Source organism: Arvicola amphibius, chromosome 10 (genome assembly GCF_903992535.2).
Source record: "Arvicola amphibius chromosome 10, mArvAmp1.2, whole genome shotgun sequence".
In the NCBI taxonomy this organism is placed as follows: domain Eukaryota; kingdom Metazoa; phylum Chordata; class Mammalia; order Rodentia; family Cricetidae; genus Arvicola; species Arvicola amphibius.
The window spans coordinates 74,658,234-74,680,913 of record NC_052056.1 but is presented as its reverse complement, the minus strand read 5'-3'; the positions used below and the strand labels follow the sequence as shown (position 1 = coordinate 74,680,913).

At 38.3% G+C, this 22,680-nt stretch overlaps 1 protein-coding gene across 1 annotated transcript in view; it reads left to right on the top strand.

The window, feature by feature from the left end:
• LOC119824576 (immunoglobulin lambda-1 light chain-like) overlaps nucleotides 1-22,680 on the top strand; it is a 432,885-nt gene that overhangs the window by 236,921 nt on the left and 173,284 nt on the right. The window contains exon 4 of the mRNA XM_038344783.1: nucleotides 20,607-20,614. Coding sequence (XP_038200711.1) covers nucleotides 20,607-20,614 — 8 coding nt within the window. The remainder of the gene's footprint in view (nucleotides 1-20,606; nucleotides 20,615-22,680) is intronic.

The following is a 22,680-nucleotide window of genomic DNA, read 5'->3' as shown; positions in this document are numbered from 1 at the left end:
CACTGCTTTCATAGTGTCTCATAGGTTTCAGTACATTGTGCCTTCATTTTCATTAAATTGTAGGAAGTCTTTTAAATTCTTTGTTTCTTGCTTGACCCAGTGGTGGTTCAATAGTTCACTATTGAATTTCCATGAGTTTGTAGGCTTTCTGAAATTAGTGTTGTTAAATTCTAACTTTAAACCATGGTTACCCATTAAGATACAGGGGGTTACTCCACTTGTTTTGTATGTGTGGAAGTTTATTTTGTTACGGAGTCTGTGGTCAATTTTAGAGGCAGTTCCATGAGGTGCTGAGAAGAAAGTATATTTTTATGTGTTTGGTTGGATGTTCTGTAGATGTCTGTTAAGATCCCATTATAGATAGTCATGACAGCTATTGGTCTCTTATTTCCTCTGGTTAAGTTCTCCTCCATCATTTGACCTGACTGCATTCGGCCGAAGAGTGAAGTGTTTGAAGTATTTCCTTCTATTAGTGTGTTGGGGTTTGCGGTGTAGTTTTAGCTTTACGTGAGGTTTCTGTGACTATATGTGGGGTGACTCTTGTTTTGGGGCATCCCCAGATGTTCTAATCTTAAGAGTTCATCTTTATGGATTCTTCCTGTTATGAGTATTATAGTGTCATTCTCTCATCATATTTCTGGATGGAATTTAGATTTGAAATCTACATCATTTTAGGATGTTAGGATAGCTACTACACTGCTTGTTTCTTGGGTCCATTTGATGTGAAAATCTTTCCTAAAACTTCTACTTTAAGGTAAGTGTCCTTGAGGCTTGCAGGTGTGTTGTTCTGAGTATACACAGCAGAAGGTTTGGATTCCTATCTTTGGTTTCTGGTTATTTTAGCCTGTGCCTTTTAATAGGTGAATTGAATCCATTCATATAAAGAAATATTAATGACCAGTGATTGTTAATTCCTGTTATTTTTTTTCAATGGTAGTGTGTGGGTTTCTCCTCTTAGGGATTTGTTGGTGTTTGGTTATCTGTTGCCTGTTTTCTTGTGGGTGTGGTTAGTTTCCTTGGCTTGGTAATTTTCTAGTACATTCTGTAGGGCTGGATTTATGCATGGGTATGGTTTAAATCTGGTTTTGTCATGGGACATCTTTTTTTCTCTATCAATCTTGATTGATAGCTTTCCTGGTTATAGTAGTCTGTGTTTGCATTTGTGGTCTCTTAGTGTCTGTAGTACATTCTTCCAGGACCTTCTGGCTTTCATGGTTTACATTGAGAAGTTGGGTGTATTCTGATAGGTTTACATTTATATGTTTCTTGAGCTTTTCCTTTTGCAGATTTTAACATTCTTTCTTTGTTCTGTATGTTTTTTATTTTAATTGTTTATGGCAAGGGGATTTTTGTTTGATCCATTCTATTTGGTGTTCGATAAACTTCTTGTACCTTCATAGACATAACCTCTTTTAGGTTGGGAAAGTTTTCTTCTTTCTATGATTTTGTGGCATATATTTTCTGTGCCTTTGAAGCTGGAGTTCTTATCCTTCTATCTATCTCTATTATTCTCAGTTTTTTTATTTTCATGAGTGTTCCAGATTTCCTGGAGATTTTTGTTAAGAATTTGTTGCATTTAATCTTTTCTTTGATGAATGAATATCTTCACCACCTGAGATCCTTTCTTTTATCTCTTTTATTCTGTTGGTTATACTTGCCCTCTGTAGTTCACTGATCATTTACCAAGATTTTTTCATATCCAAAATTTTCCTGCTTTTGTTTTTTTATTGCTTCTATTTCAGTCTTCAAGTCTTGAAAATGTTTGACTTCATCTGTTTGATTGTTTTCTCTTGGTTTTCCTTAGGTGTCTTTTAGGGATTTATTAATTTCTCCAATATTTTGTTTGTCTTTTCCTCCATTTCTTTAAGGGAGAATTTTTTGTATCCTCTTTAAAGATCTCATAATTTTCATAAAGTGAAGTTTAAATTTTTTTCTTCTGGATTAAGTTGATCAAGTCTTCCTGTTGTGTGACCACAAGCTTGTGTTGGTACCGTGTTGTTTTTTAGGTTGTTGAATGAATTCCTACTTTGGGCCTACCCATCATTTCCTTTAATTGTCGCCTGCAGTATCTTTGTGTCTTGGTCCAATCCTTGTTGTAGATATCCGGTTCTTTGGGAATTGTTCTTGGTCTGCTCTGTACTGTCAATGTCTGTATCTCGGGAAGCCCCTGAGTTCTCTTTTAGCCTGCTCACTTGGTCTTATCTCCTGGTTCACTCTCTTAGTCTACTTTGTGCTGTCACAGCTTGTGCATTAGAGTTTTCCACTTCACCCTTTCTCTTGGTCCTTTATCTTGATCCTCTCAGCAGGAAACTCTCCTGTTGGCAGGCTAGAGAAACTGAGGCTAGTGAGGGAAGTCTCCAGGTTTTTTCACCAGTATGGAGAGCCTAGAAAGTGGACTGTGCTCGCCACTTAACTGGTCACTCACCTCTTGGTCCTCGTCAGTATTGGTAGGCAAGCAGTGTTTCAGAGTTCCAACTGAGTAAGCTAAAGAATAGGCAAATGTGGGGCCAGGATGGGGGCTTGTAGCTTCTGGGGGTGGATGGAGGAGGGTATTTGGGGCAAGTCCCTACATGCACAAAAATGCTTCCTATATCAATATAAAAACAGTAAATAAGTAAGATGCATTTAAATGAGAGTGTATGGTCCCTGCCATGTCCCCTGGGATACCAGGGCATCACTGATTCAGTGCTGTGGAGTTCCATCTGGATGGGTGAGTATGTGCTATCCTGGGGAACCTGCCCTGGAAGAGAGCATAGCCCCTCCCTTCCCCAGCTCCTGGTGCAGGGGTGTACCTTTTGTACTACATGTCCCTGCCTCTCCCAAGCCGTCCCTAGTGTATCTCAAGTGTCTTGCTCCTGTACCAAGGCCATACACAACCGAGGGGTGAATGAAAGGCTGCCATCCATGGCAGGTCTGAGGATTCCAGCAAGGGAGTAGGGCCAGACAGCCGTGCCTTCTTCAGATTGTGCTGCAAGGAATAGCGCCTGTGCCCTGGCACTGAGGAGATCCACCTAGATTCCACATAGTACAGAGCAAGGATTGGAACAGTACCCCAAGTTCTCTACTAGCATCCATTTGAAGGAGGAGATGGGGCAGGCGCCATGCAAGAAATCCTCCAACAACCCGAAAGGCAACATGTCATCAACAGAATCCAGTCATCCCGAAACAACAAGAAATTGAACACCACTACTCCAGAAGAAATAGAAGAAATCGACCTTAAAACAGTACTTCATGAAAATAACAGAAGACCTTAACAGGAGGTACAAAAACTGCCATAAAGAAATGGGAGATAACAAACAAAAAGGTAGATGAAATAAATAAATCTCTCAAAGATAACCCAAGAAAAACAAGAAAAACAAGAAAAAGCAATCAAACAGGTAAGGGAACAGTACAAAGACCTGAAAAAATGAAATGGAGGTAGTGAAGAAAAACACAACTCAAAGAAGAATTACAACTCAAAAGGCCCAGAAAATATATTCAACAAAATTATAGAAGAAAACTTCCCCAACCTAAAGAAGTATATTCCTATGAAGGTACAAGAAGGCTACAGAACACCAAATAGGCTGGATCAAAAGAAAGCATCCCCACACCATATAAAAATCAAAACAGCACAAAACATACAGAATAAAGAACCAGATATTAAGAGCTGCAAAGGAAAAAGGGTCAAGTAACATACAAAGGGAAACCTATCAGAATTATACCTGACTTCTCAATGCGGAAACCATGAAAGCCAGAAGGTCTTGGATAGATGTGCTACAGACACTAAGGGAACATGGATGCAAGCCTAGACTACTATACCCAGCAAAGCTTGGCATTCACCATTGATGGAGAAAACAAGATATTCCAGGACAAACACAGATTTAAACAATACGTAGCCACAAATCCAGCCTTGCAGAAAGTAATAGAAGGAAAATCACAAACCAAGGAGTCCAACAACGCCCACAATAAACTCAGGCATCTAGCAACCCTTCACCAGAAACAACTAGAAGAAGGGAAACACACAAACTCTACTACTAAAAAATGACTGAAAGTTAACACACCACCTGGCCATTAATATCACTTAATATCAATGGACTCATTCACCTATAAAAGGCACAGGCTAAGAGATTGGATAAGAAAACAGGATCCAACATTCTGCTGTTTACAAGAAACACACCTCTACCATAAAGATAGACATTTACTCAGAGTAAAGGGTTGGAAAAAGGTTTATCAAGCAAATGGACTTAATAAACAAATGTGTGTGGCCATATTAATTTCTAACAAAGTTGACTTCAAACAAAAATCAGTCAGAAGAGATGGAAAGGGACAGTATAAACTCATAACAGAAAAAATCCATCAGAATGAAGTCTCAATCCTGAATATCTATGCCCCTCATATAAAAGCACCCACATATATAAAAGAAATATTACTAGAACTCAAGGCAGCCATCAAAACCACACACACTAATAGAAGGAGACTTCAACACTCCTCTCTCACTAATGAACAGATCAATCAGACAGAAACCTAACAGAGAATTAAAAGACTTAATAGAGGTAATGAACCAAATGGACTTAACAGACATCTATAGAACATTCTACCCAAATAAAAAGAAACATACCGTCTTCTCTGCGGCTCATGGAACCTTTTCAAAAATTGACCACATACTCGGTAACAAAGCAAACTTCCACAGTACAAAAAATATTAGTAACCACCTGTGTCTTATAGGATCACCATGGATTAAAATTAGAATTCAACAACAATGCTACCCCAGAAAGCCTACAAACTCATGGAAACTGAACAGTCAAATACTGAACCACACCTGGGTCAAGGAAGAAATAAAGAAAGAAATTAAAGTCTTTCTTGAATTTAATGAAACAAAGACATAACATACTCAAACCTATGGGACACAATGAAAGCAGTGCTAAGAAGAAAGTTCATAGCACTAAGTGCCCACTTAAAGAAAATGGAGAAAGCACTCATTGGAGATTTAACAGCACACCTGAAAGCTCTGGAAAAAAAGCAGACTAACCTAGGAGGAGTAGATGACTAAAATAATCAACCTGAGGGCAGAAATCAACAAATAGAAACACAGAAAACAATCCAAAGAATCAATGAAAACAAAAAGCTGGTTCTTGGAGAAAATCAACAATTTGACAAACCTCTTTCCAAACTAATCAAACGACAGAGAGAGAAAAAGCAAATTAATAAGATCAGAAATGAAAACGGGGACATAACCACAAACACAGAGGAAACTCATAGAATCATTAGATCTTACTACAAAAGCCTATATGCCACAAAATTGGAAAATGTGAAAGAAATGGACATTTTTTTTTAGATAAGTACCATATACCAATGTTGAACCAAGATCAGGTGAACAATCTAAATAGTCCTGTTAGTCACAAAGAATTAGAAACTGTTATCATAAACCTCCCTACCAAAAAAAGCCCAAGACCAGATGGTTTCAATACAGAATTCTACTAGAACTTCCAAGAAGACCTAATACCTATACTCCTTAAGGTATTTCATAATATAGAAACAGAAGAGTCATTGCCAAATTCCTTTTTTTCCAGTTTATTTATTTTTTTATTAAAAATTGCCATCTCCTCCCTCCTTCTCCCCCTTCCCTCCCCTCCGCTCCACCCATAACTCCACTCCCTCCCTCCCTCTCCAGACCAAAGAGCCATCAGGGTTCTCTACACTATGTTGAGTCCAAGGTCCTCCCTACTCCCTTCAGGTCCAGGAAGGTGAGGAACCAAACTGACAAGGCTCACACAGAGCCCATCCTTGTCATAGAGACCGAGCCCATCGCAATTGTCCTTGGCTTCTCGGTCAGCCTCCACCATCAGCCACTTTCAGAGAGTCCGATTTGGTTGCATGATCCATCAGTCCAATTCTAACTGGTCTTGGTGATCTCCCATTAGTTCTGTCAACCGTCTCAGGTGGATGAACTCACCCCTCACGGTCCTGACTTTCTTGCCCATGTTCTCCTCCTTCTGCTCCCTCATCAGGACCTTGGGAGCTCAGTCCAGTGCCTCCAATGTGGGGGTTTCTTTCTTCTCTATCCTCATACCATCGCCTGGTGAAGGTTCTATGGTGATATGCAAAGAAATTCATGAGTAACGATTATAAGATCTTGGCCTTTTTCGGCCCCCTCTCTGCAAGCTGTCCAAGGAACTAGGCTGGGGGCATTCTCCTTGGACACCTGGGAACACCCTCTAGAGTCAAAAGTCTCTTGAACAACCCTCAGATGGCTCCCTTAATTAAGATATATGCTTCCCTGATCCCATGTCCACCCTTCCTATATCCCAAGCCATCTCATTCCCCCAAGTTTCTCCCAATCCTCCCCTTCACACTTTTCTCTCCCATCCTCCCCTCTGCCCCTATCCCACCCCAACCCCAACGTTCCCAATTTATGCCTGAGGCAATCTTAATCTACTTCCCAACATCCAGCAGGATACTGTATGTTTTTGATTTGGGTTCATCTATCTTATTGTCACTCTCTCAAGGATCACAAATTATAGGCTCGATGTCCTTTAATTATGGCTAGAAACCGATTATGAGTGAGTACATCCCATTTTCATCTTTTGGGTCTGGGTTAACTCACTTAGAATAGTTTTTTCTATTTCCATCCATTTGCCTGCAAAATTCAAGATGTCATTGTTTTTTACCACTGACCTTGCTCTTGGATTGGGAGGATCAACATAGTAAAAATGGCAATTCTACCAAAAGAAATCTATAGATTCAATGCAATCCTCATCAAGGTCCAAACAAAATTCTTCACAGATCTTGAGAGGACAATAATCAACTTTATATGGAAAAACAAGAAACCCAGGATAGCCAAAACAATCTTATACAATAAAGAAACTTCTGGAGGCATTACCATCCCTGACTTCAAAATCTATTACAGAGCTACAGTATTGAAAAAAGCTTGGTATTGGCATAAAAACAGAGAAGTGACCAATGGAATCGAATAGAAGATGCGGATCTTAACCCACAAACCTATGAACACCTGAAATTTGATAAAGGAGTCAAAAGTACACAATGGAAGAAAGAGGGCATCTTCAACAAATGGTGCTGGTATAACTGGATGTCAACCTGTAGAAGAATGAAAATAGATCCTTATCTATCACCATGCACAATACTCAAGTCCAAATGGATTAAAGACCTCAATATTAATCTGAACACACTGAGCCTGATAGCAGAGACAGTGGGAAGTACTCTACAACATATGGGTACAGGAGACCGTTTCCTACATATAACCCCAGCATCACAGACATTAAGGGCAACATTGAATAAATGGGACCTCCTGAAGCTGAGCAGCTTCTGTAAAGCAAAGGACACTATCACTAAGACACAAAGGCAGCCTACTGACTGGGAAAATATCTTCACCAACCCTGTAACTCACAAAGGTCTGATCTCCAAAATATATAAGGAACTCAAGAGACTAGACTTTAAAATGCTAATTAACCCATTTAAAAAATAGGGCTCTGAACTGAACAGAGAATTCTCAACAGAAGCAATCCAAATGGCCAAACGACACTTATGGTCATGCTCAACGTTCCTTAGCAATCAGGGAAATGCAAATCAAAACAACTTTGAGATACCATCTTACACCTGTCAGATTGGCTAAAACCAAAAACAACCAATGATAGCCTTTGCTGGAGAGGTTGTGGAGTAAGGGGTACACTCATCCATTGCTGGTGGGAATGCACACTTGTGCAACCACTTTTGGAAAGCAGTGTGGCGGTTTCTCAGGAAATTCGGGATCAACCTACCATAGGAACCCAGCAATTCCACTCTTCGAAATTTACCCAAGAGATGCCCAATGATACTACAAAAACATTTGTTCACAACTATGTTCATTAGCAGCATTATTTATAATAGTCAGACCCTGGAAACAACCTAGATTCTCTTCAGTGGAAGAATGGATGAAGAAACTGTGTAATATATACATATTAGAATACTACTCAGCGCCAAATTCCTTTTATGAAAGCTACAGTTCCCCTGATACCTAAACCACCCATAGACTCAAACCAAGAAAGAGAATTACAGGCCAATCTCACTCATGAACATCGACCAAAAATTCTCAATAAAATACCGGCAAACTGAAATCCAATAACACATTAGAAAAATTATCCACTACGATCAAGTAGGCTTCAACCCAGAGATGCAGGGATGGTTCAACATAGGAAAAATCTATCAATGTAATCCATCATATAAATAAACTAAAGGAAAAAACCTATGATCATCTCATTATATGCTGAAAAAAGCTTTTGACAAAATTCAACACCCCTTTATGATAAAGATCTTAGAGAAATTAGGGATACAATGGTCATTCCTAAATATAATAAAAGCTATTCACAGCAAGCTGACAGCTAACTTCAAATTAAAGGGAGAGAAACTCAAGGCCATCCCACTAAATTCAGGAAGATGACAAGGCCTGTCCATTCTCTCCTCATCTCTTCACTATAGTGCTTGAAGTTTTAGCATAATAGCAATAAGACAACATAAGGGGATCAGGGCTATCAGATTGGAAAGGAAGTAGTTTAAACTTTCGTTATTTGCAGATATATATGATAGTGTATATAAGCGACCCCAAAAACTCCACCAAAGAGAACTCATACAGCTGATAAACCCTCTTTAGTAACATGGCAGGATACAAAGATCAACTCAAAAAATCAGTTGCCCTAATATACACAAAGCATAAGGAAGCAGAGACGGAGATCCGATAAGTATCACCCTTTCACGATAGCCACAAATACCATAAAATATTCTTGGGGTAAACTAACCAAGGAAGTTGAAGGATTTATTTGACAAGAAGTTTAGTTTAAGTTTTTGAGAGAAAGAAATTGAAGAGGATACCAGAAAATGGAAGGATCTCCCCTTACTCGTAGATTGGGAGGATCAACATGTAAAATGGCAATTCTACCAAAGTATATTTACAGGATACCCGGATATTAACCCCAACCGATGAACACCTGAACTTTGATAAAGGAGTCAAAAGTACACAATGGAAGAAAGAGGGCCATCTTCAACAAATGGTGCTGGTATAACTGGATGTCACCTGTAGAAGAATGAAAGTAGATCCATATCTATCAATATGCAAAAAACTCAAATCCAAATGGATTAAAGACCTCAATATTAATCTGAACACACTGAGCCTGATAGCAGAGACAGTGGGAAGTACTCTACAACATATGGGTACAGGAGACTGCTTCCTACATATAGCCCCAGCAGCACAGACATTAAGGGCCACATAGAATAAATGGGGACCTCCTGAAGCTGAGCAGCTTCTGTAAAGCAAAGGACACTGTCACTAAGAACACAAAGGCAGCCTACTGACTGGGAAAAGATCTTCACCACCCTGCAACTCACAAAGGTCTGATCTCCAAAATATATGAGGAACTCAAGAGACTAGACTTTAAAATGCTAATTAACCCATTTAAAATGGGGCTCTGAACTGAACAGAGAATTCTCAATAGAAGATGTTCAAATGGCCAAAAGACACTTATGGTCATGCTCAACATCCTTAGCAATCAGGGAAATGCAAATCAAAACAACTTTGAGATACCATCTTACACCTGTCAGATTGGCTAAAATCAAAAACACCAATGATAGCCTTTGCTGGAAAGGTTTGTGGTAAGGGGTATACTCATCCATTGCTGGTGGGAATGCACACTGTGCAACCACTTTGGAAAGCAGTGTGGCGGTTTCTCAGGAAATTGGTGATCACCTACCCTAGGACTCAGCAATTCCACTCTTGGGAATTTACCCAAGAGATGCCCAATCATACTACAAAAACATTTGTTCAACTCTGTTCATAGGCAGTATTATTTAGAAGCTGGAAACAACCTAGATGCCCTTCAGTGGAAGAATGGATGAAGGAACTGTGGAATATATACATATTAGAATACTACTCAGCAGTAAAACAAAATGACATCTTGAATTTTGCATGGAAATGGATGGAAATAGAAAACACTATTCTCAGTGAGGTAAACCCAGACCCAAAAGATGAACATGGGATGTACTCACTCATAATTGGTTCTAGCCATAAATAAAGGACATCGAGCCTATAATTTGTGATCCTTTAGAAGATAATTAGAAGGTGACCCAAAGAAAACATATAGTTTATCCTCATGGATATTGCAAGTAGACAAGATTGCAGGGCAAAAAATTGGGAACTTGCCGGGTGGGGTTGGATGGGGGCAGGGGAGATTGGGAAGGAAAAGCATGAAGGGGCAGGATGGGGAGAGCTGGGGGAATGGGATGGTTGGGATATAGGAAGGGTTGATATGGCAGGTAGGAAGCATATATCTTAATTAAGGGAGCCATATTAGGGTTGTCAAGAGACTTGACTCTAGAGAGGTTCTACAGGTATCCAGGGAGATTACTCTCAGCTAATTCGTTGGGCAGCTGAGGAGAAGGGAGCCAGAAAAAGGGCCAGATCTTATAGCCATACTGATGAATAACTTGCATATCACCATGAACCTGCACCGGGGCAATGGATGGAGATAGAGATAGAGCCCCACATTGAGCACCGGACTGAGCTCCCAATGTCCTGATGAGGAGCAGAAGGAGGGAGAACATGGGCAAGAAAGTCAGGACCGTGAGGTGTGCATCATCCACTGAGATGTGGGAACAGAACTAATGGGAGATCACCAAGTCCAGTTGGAATTGGACTGATGGAACATGAGACCAAACCGAACTCTCTGAATGTGGCTGATGGTGGAGGCTGACCGAGAAGCCAAGGACAAGGGTGATGGGCTTTGATTATATGGCATGGATGGGCTCTGTGTGAGCCCTGCCTATTTGGTTGCTCACCTGTTTGTTCCTGGTGGGAGTTGGGAGCACCTTGGACCTAACATAGTGTAGGGAACCCTGATGTGTCTTTGGCCTGGATAGGGATAGAGTTGGGGTATGGTTGGAGGGGAGGTGAGGGAAGGTGGAGGAAGGGAGGAGATGGAAATTTTTCAATACCCACATTGACGCAACCATAAAAAAAGAAAAGTAAATACTGACTCAAGGAGCTATACAAATGATGCCAGCAGTAGTGACACATTAACTGATAGCGATGTAACAAGTATTTCAAAGACACATTTAATTGTGCCTCTATAAAGAAGTAAGACTAGAGAGTAGGCTAAATACTGACACACACAGTTGTAATATGTAGAAGAAGGATTTTTTCAGAGATGTATCTTCATTATTATTATTTTCTCAACTATTACATCCTGATGGCAATTTCTCTTCCCTCCTCTCCTCACTCCTCCCACACACACCCCTTCACTCTCCTCCACATACACTCCCCCTCCCAGGCCACCCAGAAGTATCACCAAACACAGCATATCAAGTTGCAACAAGACAAGGCAGGAAGAGGCAGTGCAACAGGAGGAAAGTGTCCCAAAAGTGGGCATATAGGCCAGAGACACCCCTGCCCCCAGTGCTATAAGTTCCACAAGAACACCAAGGCACACAAACACAACATCCATGCAGAGGACTGAGGTCAGACCCATACAGGCTGCTGATTGTAGGTTCAGTCTCTGTGAGCCCCTATGAGCCCTGATGAATTGATTCCGTGGACCATTAGAAGAAGGAACTGTCATCCTGCAAAATAAAACTACAGTTCCTTTGAGTAAACAGTGGGCTATAAATAAGAGAAAGCTAGAGACTGCTTTGATGAGAGACCTTGGATTCTGAATAGTTAATACACACACAAATGATTGAAACTGGTAGGCTGGCCAGGTATGCTAGCATGTCTGTCATCCTGAACTTTGGAGACTGGAATTGGAAGGATGTGAGGAGGAGGGAAAAAGCAGAAGCTGGAAAAGGAAGAAAAAATGGAAAAAGGAAAGAGGGGAAAAAGGGTGAGAGGAAGGGGAAGGAAATGGAAGGCAGGAGTGGACCAGCACCAGGGCAAACCTGAGGAGGCTATGAAAACAGGCTGTTCTGGAGGTAAAAAAGCAGGTCCAAGCACTGAAATGAGAGTCTGAAATATTAAAGCTCAGATTTTCTACAAGTTCTTCTAATAGGTTCTCATGGTTTACCCGTACACTACGTACTATAATTATGAGGAAAGTACAGTGGATATGCATCAGAACCACTATCACATGCTCAACGGTGAGCCTCTTGTTCCAGATGCCAGGTACAGGTGAATATAGTGTTAGGTATTTATGTATACAAGGGTATATCAGGCATCTACTTCATTTTATTAAAATTTTCTTCATTTACATACTTTTAGAGCAAAATGAAATTTGTTTAGGTATCTATCACTTTGATGTTTCATGATAAAATCCTTCTGTTGACCTCAAAAGGAAGATGAAGAAATCAATGGTGACTGAAAAAAAATTCTTTAAAAATTAAAAAAAAATGAGAGTTTATATGTTAAAGAACTACAATAAGAGAAAGATGAAATTGAAAAGCCCAATAAATAATGACTTTACACTGTCAGGCAGAGCATGTCCTCTGTAGGTTGTGTTACTTCCTACCTTGTGTGTAATGATTCACCTGACAAATGATGCTGAAAGGAAAGGTAAAATATGTAACTCTTGTGCAAATATAGAAAATGAGACTTGTGAGATTCCAGTTCCCAATGGAGTTTAATTAAATTCATTTTTCCTGTTATGTTTTTGGCTGTGAGTGTAGAATATAATTGCTGTAAAAGAACAATGACATCTTGAAATTGGCATGCAAATGGATGTAACTAGAAGAAATCATTATGAGTGAGGTAAACACCAATCCAGAAAATGAGCCTGGTATGTCCCTCCACTCAAATGAGAATATAGCTGTAAATTAGAGGATAAGGAGGCCTGTAGTCAATGATCCCAGAGAATTAAAGCAACAAGTAGAACTCTATGATAAACATATACAGACCAACCTGGGAAGGAGAAATAGACAAGATTTCCTGAGACAATTGGGGTGGGGGGAAAAGGGAAAGTAGAATGGGAAGAGGAAAGGAGAAGAAGAGAGGGAAGGATAACTATAGGGAACTGGATGGTTAAGATGGGGGAAAGAAAAGAGAACAAGGAAAGAGATATCATGATTGAGGTAGGCATTAGGGGGCTAACAAGAAACTTAGCACTAGATTCTAAGGAATTCACAAGGATAACCCCAGCAAAGTCCCTAAGCAAAAGTGGAGAGGGTGCATGAATGGGCCTTACCCTGTAGTCAGATTGATGACTGTCTTTAATATCATCATAGAACCTTTGTGCAGCAAGTGATGGAAGGAGATGCAGAGAACAACAGTGGAGCAGTGGGCTAGGCTCCCAAAAACCAGTTGACAAGAGGGAGGAGTCAGAATCTGTGCTAAGAGGTCAAGACCATGATGGGGATACCTACTTAAACTGCTACCTTAACTAATAGAAGCCTTCCACTCCAGGATTTATTCATAATGTTTGTTCTACCTTTAAGGATGGCATTCTTTTTGAAGGGATACATTGCTCAGTCTAGAAATAGTGGGGATGCCCTTGGTCTTTCCTGGCAGCAATGTGTTAGATTTCAGTGACTCCCCATGGGAAGCCATACTGTCTTTGGTGAGTGGATGGGGTAGGATCAGTTGTGAGTGGAGGGAGAAAGAAGCATGAGGAGGGAAGGAATAAAGAAATGGATTTGGTATGTAAAATGAGATAAGATAAGATAGGTTTTTTTAAAAAGAATAGAAAATTACTTTTTCCTATTTTTATTGCTTTTGTCAGTTTTCTGGGTACAGCATCAGTACAGTAAATAATACAATAAATATATAAAAATAATACAGTAAAGTATTATTTATTTCTCATATGCGTTTTGAGTTTCTGAATCAGTGTACTGCTCAATGTACTTCTTGAACTTATCCTTTATATCTAAGCCCACAATGTACCTGACATTTATTCAAGACGTCAAAGGCTGTCTCTCTACAGCTCACCACACCTGAGGTGTCATTATAAGAGCATAGGTGTCAACACATCCTTGCTTTTACACAGTGAGTCAGTGGAGGTGGTGTGCAATAATAATTTTTTTCATGGATATAATAATTGGATTTTTTTGCTTCATGTCTTACTCTGGCCATAACATTCCTTTGTCTAGTACTGATGCCTTTTGAATTCTACTGCTTCCATTAAAATAATCCAAAAATAGTTGAATTCCCTCAGAATTTCAGTCGTGAATAACTGCATGTTGACCTGAAATTGCTTTCAGTTGTGCTTCATTCCATTCCACAGCTTCCATTCATTAATCTAAGTAGCAACCCCATCTTTGTGAACCTGGCCAGTAGAAACAAAGTGAAGTTCATTATTAACTTTTTAGGATTCTGATGTACATTTGAGCTCAGCTTTCCTTTCCCCATTTCTGCTTTGTCTCAGTTGAGTACAACATGCCAGTACAGTACAAGCTTTCACTGTATAACTTCACTTTAGTGCAGAAACTTGAACTCAGCAAGGGAGAAACTCATCATTTTAATGGCTCCTGTTTTCATGAGTATCTGTGAAACCACACCATGAGTGAATACTCACTTGATTTCTGAGGTTCTACCGATGGTGAGTGTGCTTGCAGCAGGTGAATGGTGTTTGGTAATACTCTTTTTTATTTAGCAAATTCCTCAAGAGAGAATCCAGGAACTAAAGCGGCACATTGTTTTACCAGAGACAGAAGAGATGGCTGATTCTACAGTATGTCTCTGATCAGAAACTATGCTCAATTTCTTCTGCAAAGCTTATATATTTACTATTGGCAATCTTTACTTTTCTGTTTCTCGTAGCCTAGATTACAGAGTTTATTTCAGCTGTTATTTGCTTACCTGTACTTCTTAAGAGTGTTATTGAGGTCTTGTAGATATATATTGTTTATACAGTGTGGATTTACCTCCATTTTGGTGTCTTGCCTGCTCATTTTTTCAGGATATAGATTCTCAGTGAACTGATGATGTTCATCACTGGGACTGTTTGTGACAGATGAATATTGTAACTTGCTGATGCCCATTTCTCTCCATAGACCACTCATACCCTCATACAAAGAGAGGAAATGCAATTGTATGGCATGGCTTTCCATCTCAGCACTCTGTTTACTTGACTTATAAAAATTCATATACAATCACCTGGAATGTGTTGCCTAGCATAGCTCTTTCAGTTATGAGATAGTAGAATTAGAAATGTCATATTTTCATGGAAAATAAAATAAATATGTAGAATTCACTTGAGAATCTAGAATGCAGCAGATACATGTAGCTTATACTCAGCCTAAAACCGATGCTGTTTCATTCACACTACACTTTCCATGCCTTCTTTCTTGGACAATCACTATCAGTACAATAATGATGTGACTATGTTTGAAAACCTGTTTATACTGGTTTATCTTAATGTCTTAATGTTGACTTTATTCAGAGATCATTAGTTTAGATTTTGTGTTTCTGGTGTTGTATAATAGTGTATCATTCTGGAGCCAGGATGCATTGAATTCACATTATCAGCAATAATTATATTGAAGTATTGCCAGTTGATGAACATAAACTATCAAATTTTATGCAGAAACTGAACTTTTCCATAATTATTTTGATTTGTTCCCTTGCATCAGAGGCTCCTTTGCATGGGATCTCTTCAGCATTTTCCCATGAACACAGGTTTTTTTAATTCAATGTTTCAGAAAATAAAAATGTATTAGAGGCTTATTACTTTTTAATTTCCTTCTATTTAAAATCGATATTTCTTCATATAATTTTATCATTATTAGGTTTTCTCTTTTCAAGTACTCCCAATTAATCTTCACAACGTTTTCTATCCAGACCCTCCTCCCCCCTTTCTGATACTCAGTAGAAAACAAACTGGTTTCTAAGGGAGAAAACTGAACAAAATATAACATGATATAATAAGATAAAACAAAAACTAATCAGAATAATAGGAAACAAACATCATTGAAAAATAGCCAAAGAAAAGTTTCAAGAGACAGATAGAAATGCAGAGATCCACTACTTTTTAAGGTCATGAATTTCCTAAAACACCAAACTGAAACTGTAATATGTATGACATGTAGGGGGAAAATGTGCTAAAAGTTATAAATAGAAAATAAATTAAAAAGAAAATGAAAGAACAATTTCTGAGATTGGCATTATGAATCAAGGAACTTCTAAGATGCTGTTGAGTTTACTGAGACTCAGCATGCAACCTACCTTTGAGAGTAGTTACTTATTCCAGCAACAATTCTTTGAAGAGAACCAAATTTTCATTTATTTGGGATTATTAGTCGGAGATTGCTTCTAGGCTAGGGATCTGGGAATAGTTGTCCATGTTCTTATTTGAACTGTGAATGCCCTGTGTATGCGGGCCTCAATTTCTTTTCATCAATATGTGCTTCAATCCAGTAGAGGTAGTAGGGTTTTGTATGTTTGTGTGGGAGAGGGATATTTGGTATCTTCTTCATCTTTTATATGTTTCTGTGAACCCTGAAGGCAAGGTCTTTGATGGAGACTTCCCATTCAGCATTATTTCAGGTCTCAATCTCTGGCATATTGTGTGGCTGTGAGCTTCTCTATTTTTTTCTCTCTACCTGTTCAGGAGGAATATCCTCTGATTGGGTGAGCAAGGCTTTTATCTATGTATATTTGATCTATTTATCTGCTCTATAGTAGAATGTCATTTAGGAGCAATCTTATTTCTATTTTTTTAGAACAAAAAATAGTGTTTGATTTTATCTCAGGTCCCTGGGCTGTCTACTTTCTTGTTCTTTGTCACCAAAGCAGTGTGAGTTATTGGTTTCATCTCATGGAGTTAGCCTTAAATCACATCAGATTTTGGATTATTACCTCCACAAACTTTGTGCCACAATTATACTAACACGTCTTATGGGCAGGACACCAATGTAGATCAAACGGTCTGTATTTGGGATTGATGTTTGTGTTTCTTCTCAGTAGTATGTAGACAATTTTGGTACACCAAAGACTCAGGTTGTGATAGACAGCAGCTCCACTTCTATGTGATCAATGAGGGTTTTTGAAATGGAACACTAATTTTATTTTGATCAAGAAATCCGTATAATGCAAGACATTACCATTTTCAAACACTGCAGTTTTTGCTTCATTTTAGCTGGATGTGTCTGGTAGAATATTTCTGTATTGCATTAAACAGAATGACAATATTTTCTCCAGCTAGACAATCAAACTGCTATTTGAAATTAATCTTTTAAGTATGGTAAATACATTGTAATTTGTTAGGTAATGTGCATACTAAAGCAAGTGTCATAGTCAATTCCAACAATTGTATAAAAGCTTGTCAAAGTTTTGATAATAGTAGAGAGATGAGAATTTCTTTCACAGCATGCCAGAGCAGCACAGTTTTCAATCTGACATTATAGGGCTTTGGGTAACATGTCATCATGTTCATACAGTATATATGGTTGACATGATGAAGAAATTAAAAGCACTCACTGTTATGCAAGGCATAAATGTGAATGATTTAAAGAGAAGACCTGAAGATACTTCAGTTGTGAGGAATATCCACCTTCCATAGATGTTTTGATTCTTTTCCAAGTAAGCCAACACCTGCTCTTAAGTTGCAGGCTTCTGAAACTCTCCCATACCCCTATCCCTAAGAGTGAGCTAAAAAGCCATAAATTAACCTGTGTAATTACCCCCACTGATCATATCTTTTTACATTTTTATGTAGTCATTTATTTATTTAGAGAATGTGTATGCATGCATTAATTGGGCTCGTGTGCATGTGTGTATCGTCATGGTGCATGTGGTGGAGGTCAGAGCGATGACAAGAGAAAGTTAGTATCTCACCTACCAGCATGTGGGTCCTGGGGTATTGAAGTTTAGGGCCAGCAGACTTGGTGGCGAGGGCCCTTAAACCCACGAGGCCATCCTGAAGGCACTATTGTTTCCTTAAAGTCATTTTCCATCACTATATCTCAAATGATTGTTATTTTTAATTATAATTCTTATGTTCCAATATCCACACACCCCTACAGTCCTTATTATTGAAATAACAGCTCTAAAACATATAAGAGAATGATTTAACAAATAAAAGTTGTTTTATTTTTATATGGTAACTGTAAGTGGTGAACCTCTATTGAGTCTTTAATGATATGATTTATATTTTGCGGCTGAGTGTGGTGGCAATAAAGCTAACTATATTTCCAGACCATGGGAGGCAGGAGGAGAGGTTCAGGATTTGAATACCAGACTCAAATACAATATCAAGTTTGAATACCACACTGTCAAAAATGTATAATAATATTGCATGTATATGTAATTTTCTGCTGTAAATTTTAAAATTAATTTAAAAAAACTATCTTTTCTCAATTTACATGCCGAATCCATTCTCCACTCCCCTCTCCTCCTTCCTTACCTTCGCATCCCCAATTAACCTTCCTGCCCACACCCTTATCCATTCCTCATAGAGGGTGAGGATTCTTCTCACTGAAGTTGGTGTAGTTGCAAATAGGGACTAGACATATTGTCTTTGAGGTACAAAGGACCCAAGAAGTCCCACTAGATCTAGACTGGGGGGGAGCAAAAAGAGAAAAAAAAGTATCTCTCTATGGAGGATACGTTCCAAAAATCAGAACAAGCAGAGTGCTAATTCTGGTTCTCACTGCTAGTGGCCCCACAGGGGGGCCCCAGCCATACAATTACTACCAACATTCAGAGGCTCTAGTTTGGTTTGTATGCTGGTTTTGGTTATCAATGCCAGAGTTAGAAGGCTTCCATTAGATCAGGCAATCTGTTTCCAGGTGGATATTTTGTCAGGGTCTTGAAAATCTGCTCATATTCTCACTCATTCCTCTCTTCAACTGGACTTTGGGAGATCAGACCAGTGCTCCACTATGGTTCTTTGCAACTGCTTCCATCAGTTGTTGTATGTAGATTCTATGATGACATTTAAGATAGTCATCAATCTGACTACAGAGCAAGCCACTTCAGGTGCACTCTCCTCTCTTTCTTAGGAACTTAGGAACTTAGGTGGGTCATCTTTGTGGATTCCTTAGAATTTCTCTACTGATAGATAGATAGATAGATAGATAGATAGATAGATAGATAGATAGATAGATATCCACATAATGGATCCCTCAATCAAGATATCTTTTATGCTTACTCTGTGCTTCCCCCATCTCGAACATCCATTCCCTCAGGTCTTCCATTCACCTCCCCCCTCCATTCCCCCCCCTCCCCCCCCACTTTTTTCCTTCCTTTATTCCCCCATCCCAATGTTCCTAGCTTTCTTACGAAATCTTGTCTGTTTTTCCTTCCAGGGGGATATTTTCATGTTTCTGTAAGTCTTCTCCCTTTTACTTAGTTTCTCTGGGGTTGTGGACTATACTATACACTCCTTTTCCTTTGCTCTTCAACTAGTATTCACCTATAAGTGAGTACATACCATGATCATTTTCTGGGTCTGGATTAACTCCCTAGGATGGTTTTTCCTAGTTCCAACCACTTACATTTCACATTCAAAATGTCATTTTTTTCTACTGAGTAGTCCTCTAATGTGTAAATGTACCTAATTTACTTTATCCATTCTTCAGTTGAGATGCATCTAGTTTGTTTCCAGGTTTTAGCTATTAAATATAATGCTGCTATGAACATAGATGAACAAATGCTTTTAAGTATGATTAAGCATCTTTTCAGTATATGCCCCAAAGTGGTATTATTGTGTCCTGAGGTAGATTGATTCTCCATGTTCTGAGAAACCACCATACTGATTTCCAAAGTGCTTTTACAAGTTTTCTTTCCCACCAGCAATGGATAAGTGTTTCCCTTCCAACTGCATCCTCTCCAGCATAGTGATTGTTGGTGTTTTTGAAATTAACCATTCTGTCTTGTGTAAAAATGGTTTTTGATTTTCATTTCCCTCATGGCTAAGGATGTTGAAAATTTCATTTAGTGTCTTTCAGACATTTAAAATTCTTCTGTTGAAAGCCGGGCAGTGGTGGTGCAATGCCTTTAATCCCAGCACTCAGGAAGCAGAAGGTAGGTGGAACTCCTGTGAGTTCGAGGCCAGCCTGGTCTACAAGAGCTAGTTCCAGGACAGGCTCCAAAGCTATAGAGAAACCCTGCCTCGAAAAAAAAAAATTCTTCTGTTGAGAAGTCTCTACTTAGTTCTGTATGCAATTTGTAATCAGATTATTTGATATTTTGATGTCTAATTTCTTGAGTTCTTTATATATTTTGAAGATCAGTCCTCTGTCCTGATTTTGGATTAGTGAAAATCTTTTCCCATTCAGTAGGCTGGGTGCCTTTTATCTTATTGACTGTTCCCTTTGCTTACAGATCTTCTCAGATTAAGTAGGTCCCAGTTATTTTTGTTGCACGCAGCGTCTGTGCTACTGATGTTATATTTATATTTGGGAAGTGGTCTCATATTCCCATGCATTGAATGCTAATTCCAACTTTTTCTTCTATAAAGTTCATTTGGTCGGATTTATATTGAGGTCTTTAATCCATTTGGACTCGAGTTTTGTGTGTGGAGGTATTTATGGATCTATTTGTATTCTTTTACATGCTTCAATCATTGTTGAAGATATTTTTTTTCCATTGTATAATTTTAGCTTTTTGTCTAAATAAGGTGATCATGGTATGTGGATTAATATCCATGACATTGTGATTTGATTCCCTTGGTCAACTTGTCTGTTTTTATGCCAATATTAAGCTGTTTTAATTATTGTAGCTCTATAGTAGAGCTTGGTGTCAGGGATGGTGGATGCCCCTGAGTTCCATCATTATGCGTGATAGTTTTGGCTATCCTGAATTTTTAGTTTTTCCATATAACTTGAAAATTGTTCTTGTGAGTTCTGGTGACTAATTGTGTTGGGATTTTGATGAGGGATTTCAATGAATCTCTAGATTGCTTTTGGTAGATTTGCCTTTTTATGTTGATACTACTTATCCAAGAGCATGAGAGATCTTTTCATCTTCTTATATCTTAATCTATTTCTTAAAAGACAATGAAGTTCTTGTTGATCAGGTCTATCACTTGTTTGCTAGAGTTATCCCAAGACATTTTATGTTATCTGTGCCTATTGTGAATGGTGATGTTTCTTCACTGATTACTTTCTCAGCTTCTTCGTCATTTGTACAGAGAACAATGTTTTCTTGAGTTGCTCTTTATACTGCCACAATTACTGTTTCTTAGCTGTAATAGTTCCCTGGTAGAATTCTTGGGCTGTTATTTATACTAGCATATCATCTGTGAATGAGAACATTTGATTTGGGTCTTTCCCTTTGTATCCTTTTCTTTTCTTATTGCTGTAGCCTAGAAATTTAAGAACTGTGTTGAATAGACATGGAGAGAGTGTACAATCTTGTGTTGTTCCTGATTTTAGTGTGATCACTTTGAATTTCTCTCTATTTAAATAGGTGTTGACTGTCAGCTTGCTGTATATTGTTTTTATTATGTTTAGATGGGTTTTTGTATCCCTGTTATCTCCAAGACTTTTTATGATAAAAGAATGCTGGATTTGTCAAAATGGTTTTTGAGCATCTTCTGAGATGATCATATGGATATTTCTTTAGTTTATTTATATAATGGATGATATTGAAAGATTTTCATATGTTAAACAATCCCTGCTTCTCTGGAATGAAGCTGATTTGATCTTGGTGAATGATTTTTTGTTGTGTTCTTTGATTTGATTAATTGAGTATTTCTACATCAATATTCATGAGGGAGATTGTGGAATGGGTAATTCTTTTCTTGGGTTGAGTCCTTTATGTGATTTTAGTATCAGGGTAACTTTAAAGCCTCATCGAAAGTGGTTTAGCAATGTTCTTTCCTGTTTCTATTATGTAGAAGAATTTGAGGAGTATAGGTATTATGTTTTCTTTGAAGTTCTGACTAAAATCAGTGCTAAAATTGTTGGACCTTGGGCATTTTTTTTTCATTTGGGAGGCTTTTGATGACAGCTTCTTTTTATTTGTAGGTTATAGGTCTATTTAAATTGCTCACCTGTTCATGATTTCATTTTGGTATGTGATACTTAACCAGAAAATTGCCCATTTGTTTTACATTTTCTAATTTTGTGGAGTATAGGTTTTTATAGTATGACATAATAATTCTCTGTGCCTGTTTTTATGTCCCCATTTTCATTTCTGATTTTGCTAAGTGGAATATTCTCTCTCTGATTTTTCATTATGTGGATAATGGTTTGTCTATCTTGTTGATTTTCACAAAGAACCAGCTCCTTGTTTCACTGTTTCACTGATTATTTGTATTGTTTCCTCTGTCCTGAAATTATTTATTTCTTGGGTGAGGTTGCTTCTTTTTTTCTAGAGTGTTCAGGTGTGGTGTTAAGTTGCAAGTGTGGGATTTTTCCATTTTCCTTATGTAAGCACTTAATGCTCTGACATTTCCTCTTAGCACTGCTTTCATAGTGTCACATAGTTTTGGGTAATGTTTGTCTTCATTTTGTTGTATTAGGGAAGTATTTAATGTCTTTCTTATTTTTTTCGTCTTGAGCCAGAATTGGTTCAACTGAGCACTGTTCAGTTTCTATAAGCCTGTAGGCTCTGCAACTAGTGTTGTTGTCAAATTCTAACATTAAACCATAGTGATATAATAAGAAATAGTAGTTATTCCTATTTTTTGTATTTGTTGAGCTTTGCTTTGTTACCAAGCATGTGTCCAGTTTAGAGAAGATTCTGGAGCTTGATGAGAAGTTATATTCTTTTGTGTTTTGGTGGAATATTCGGTAGATGTCTATTAAGTACATTTGAGTCATGACATCTGTTACTTCTCTTATTTCTGT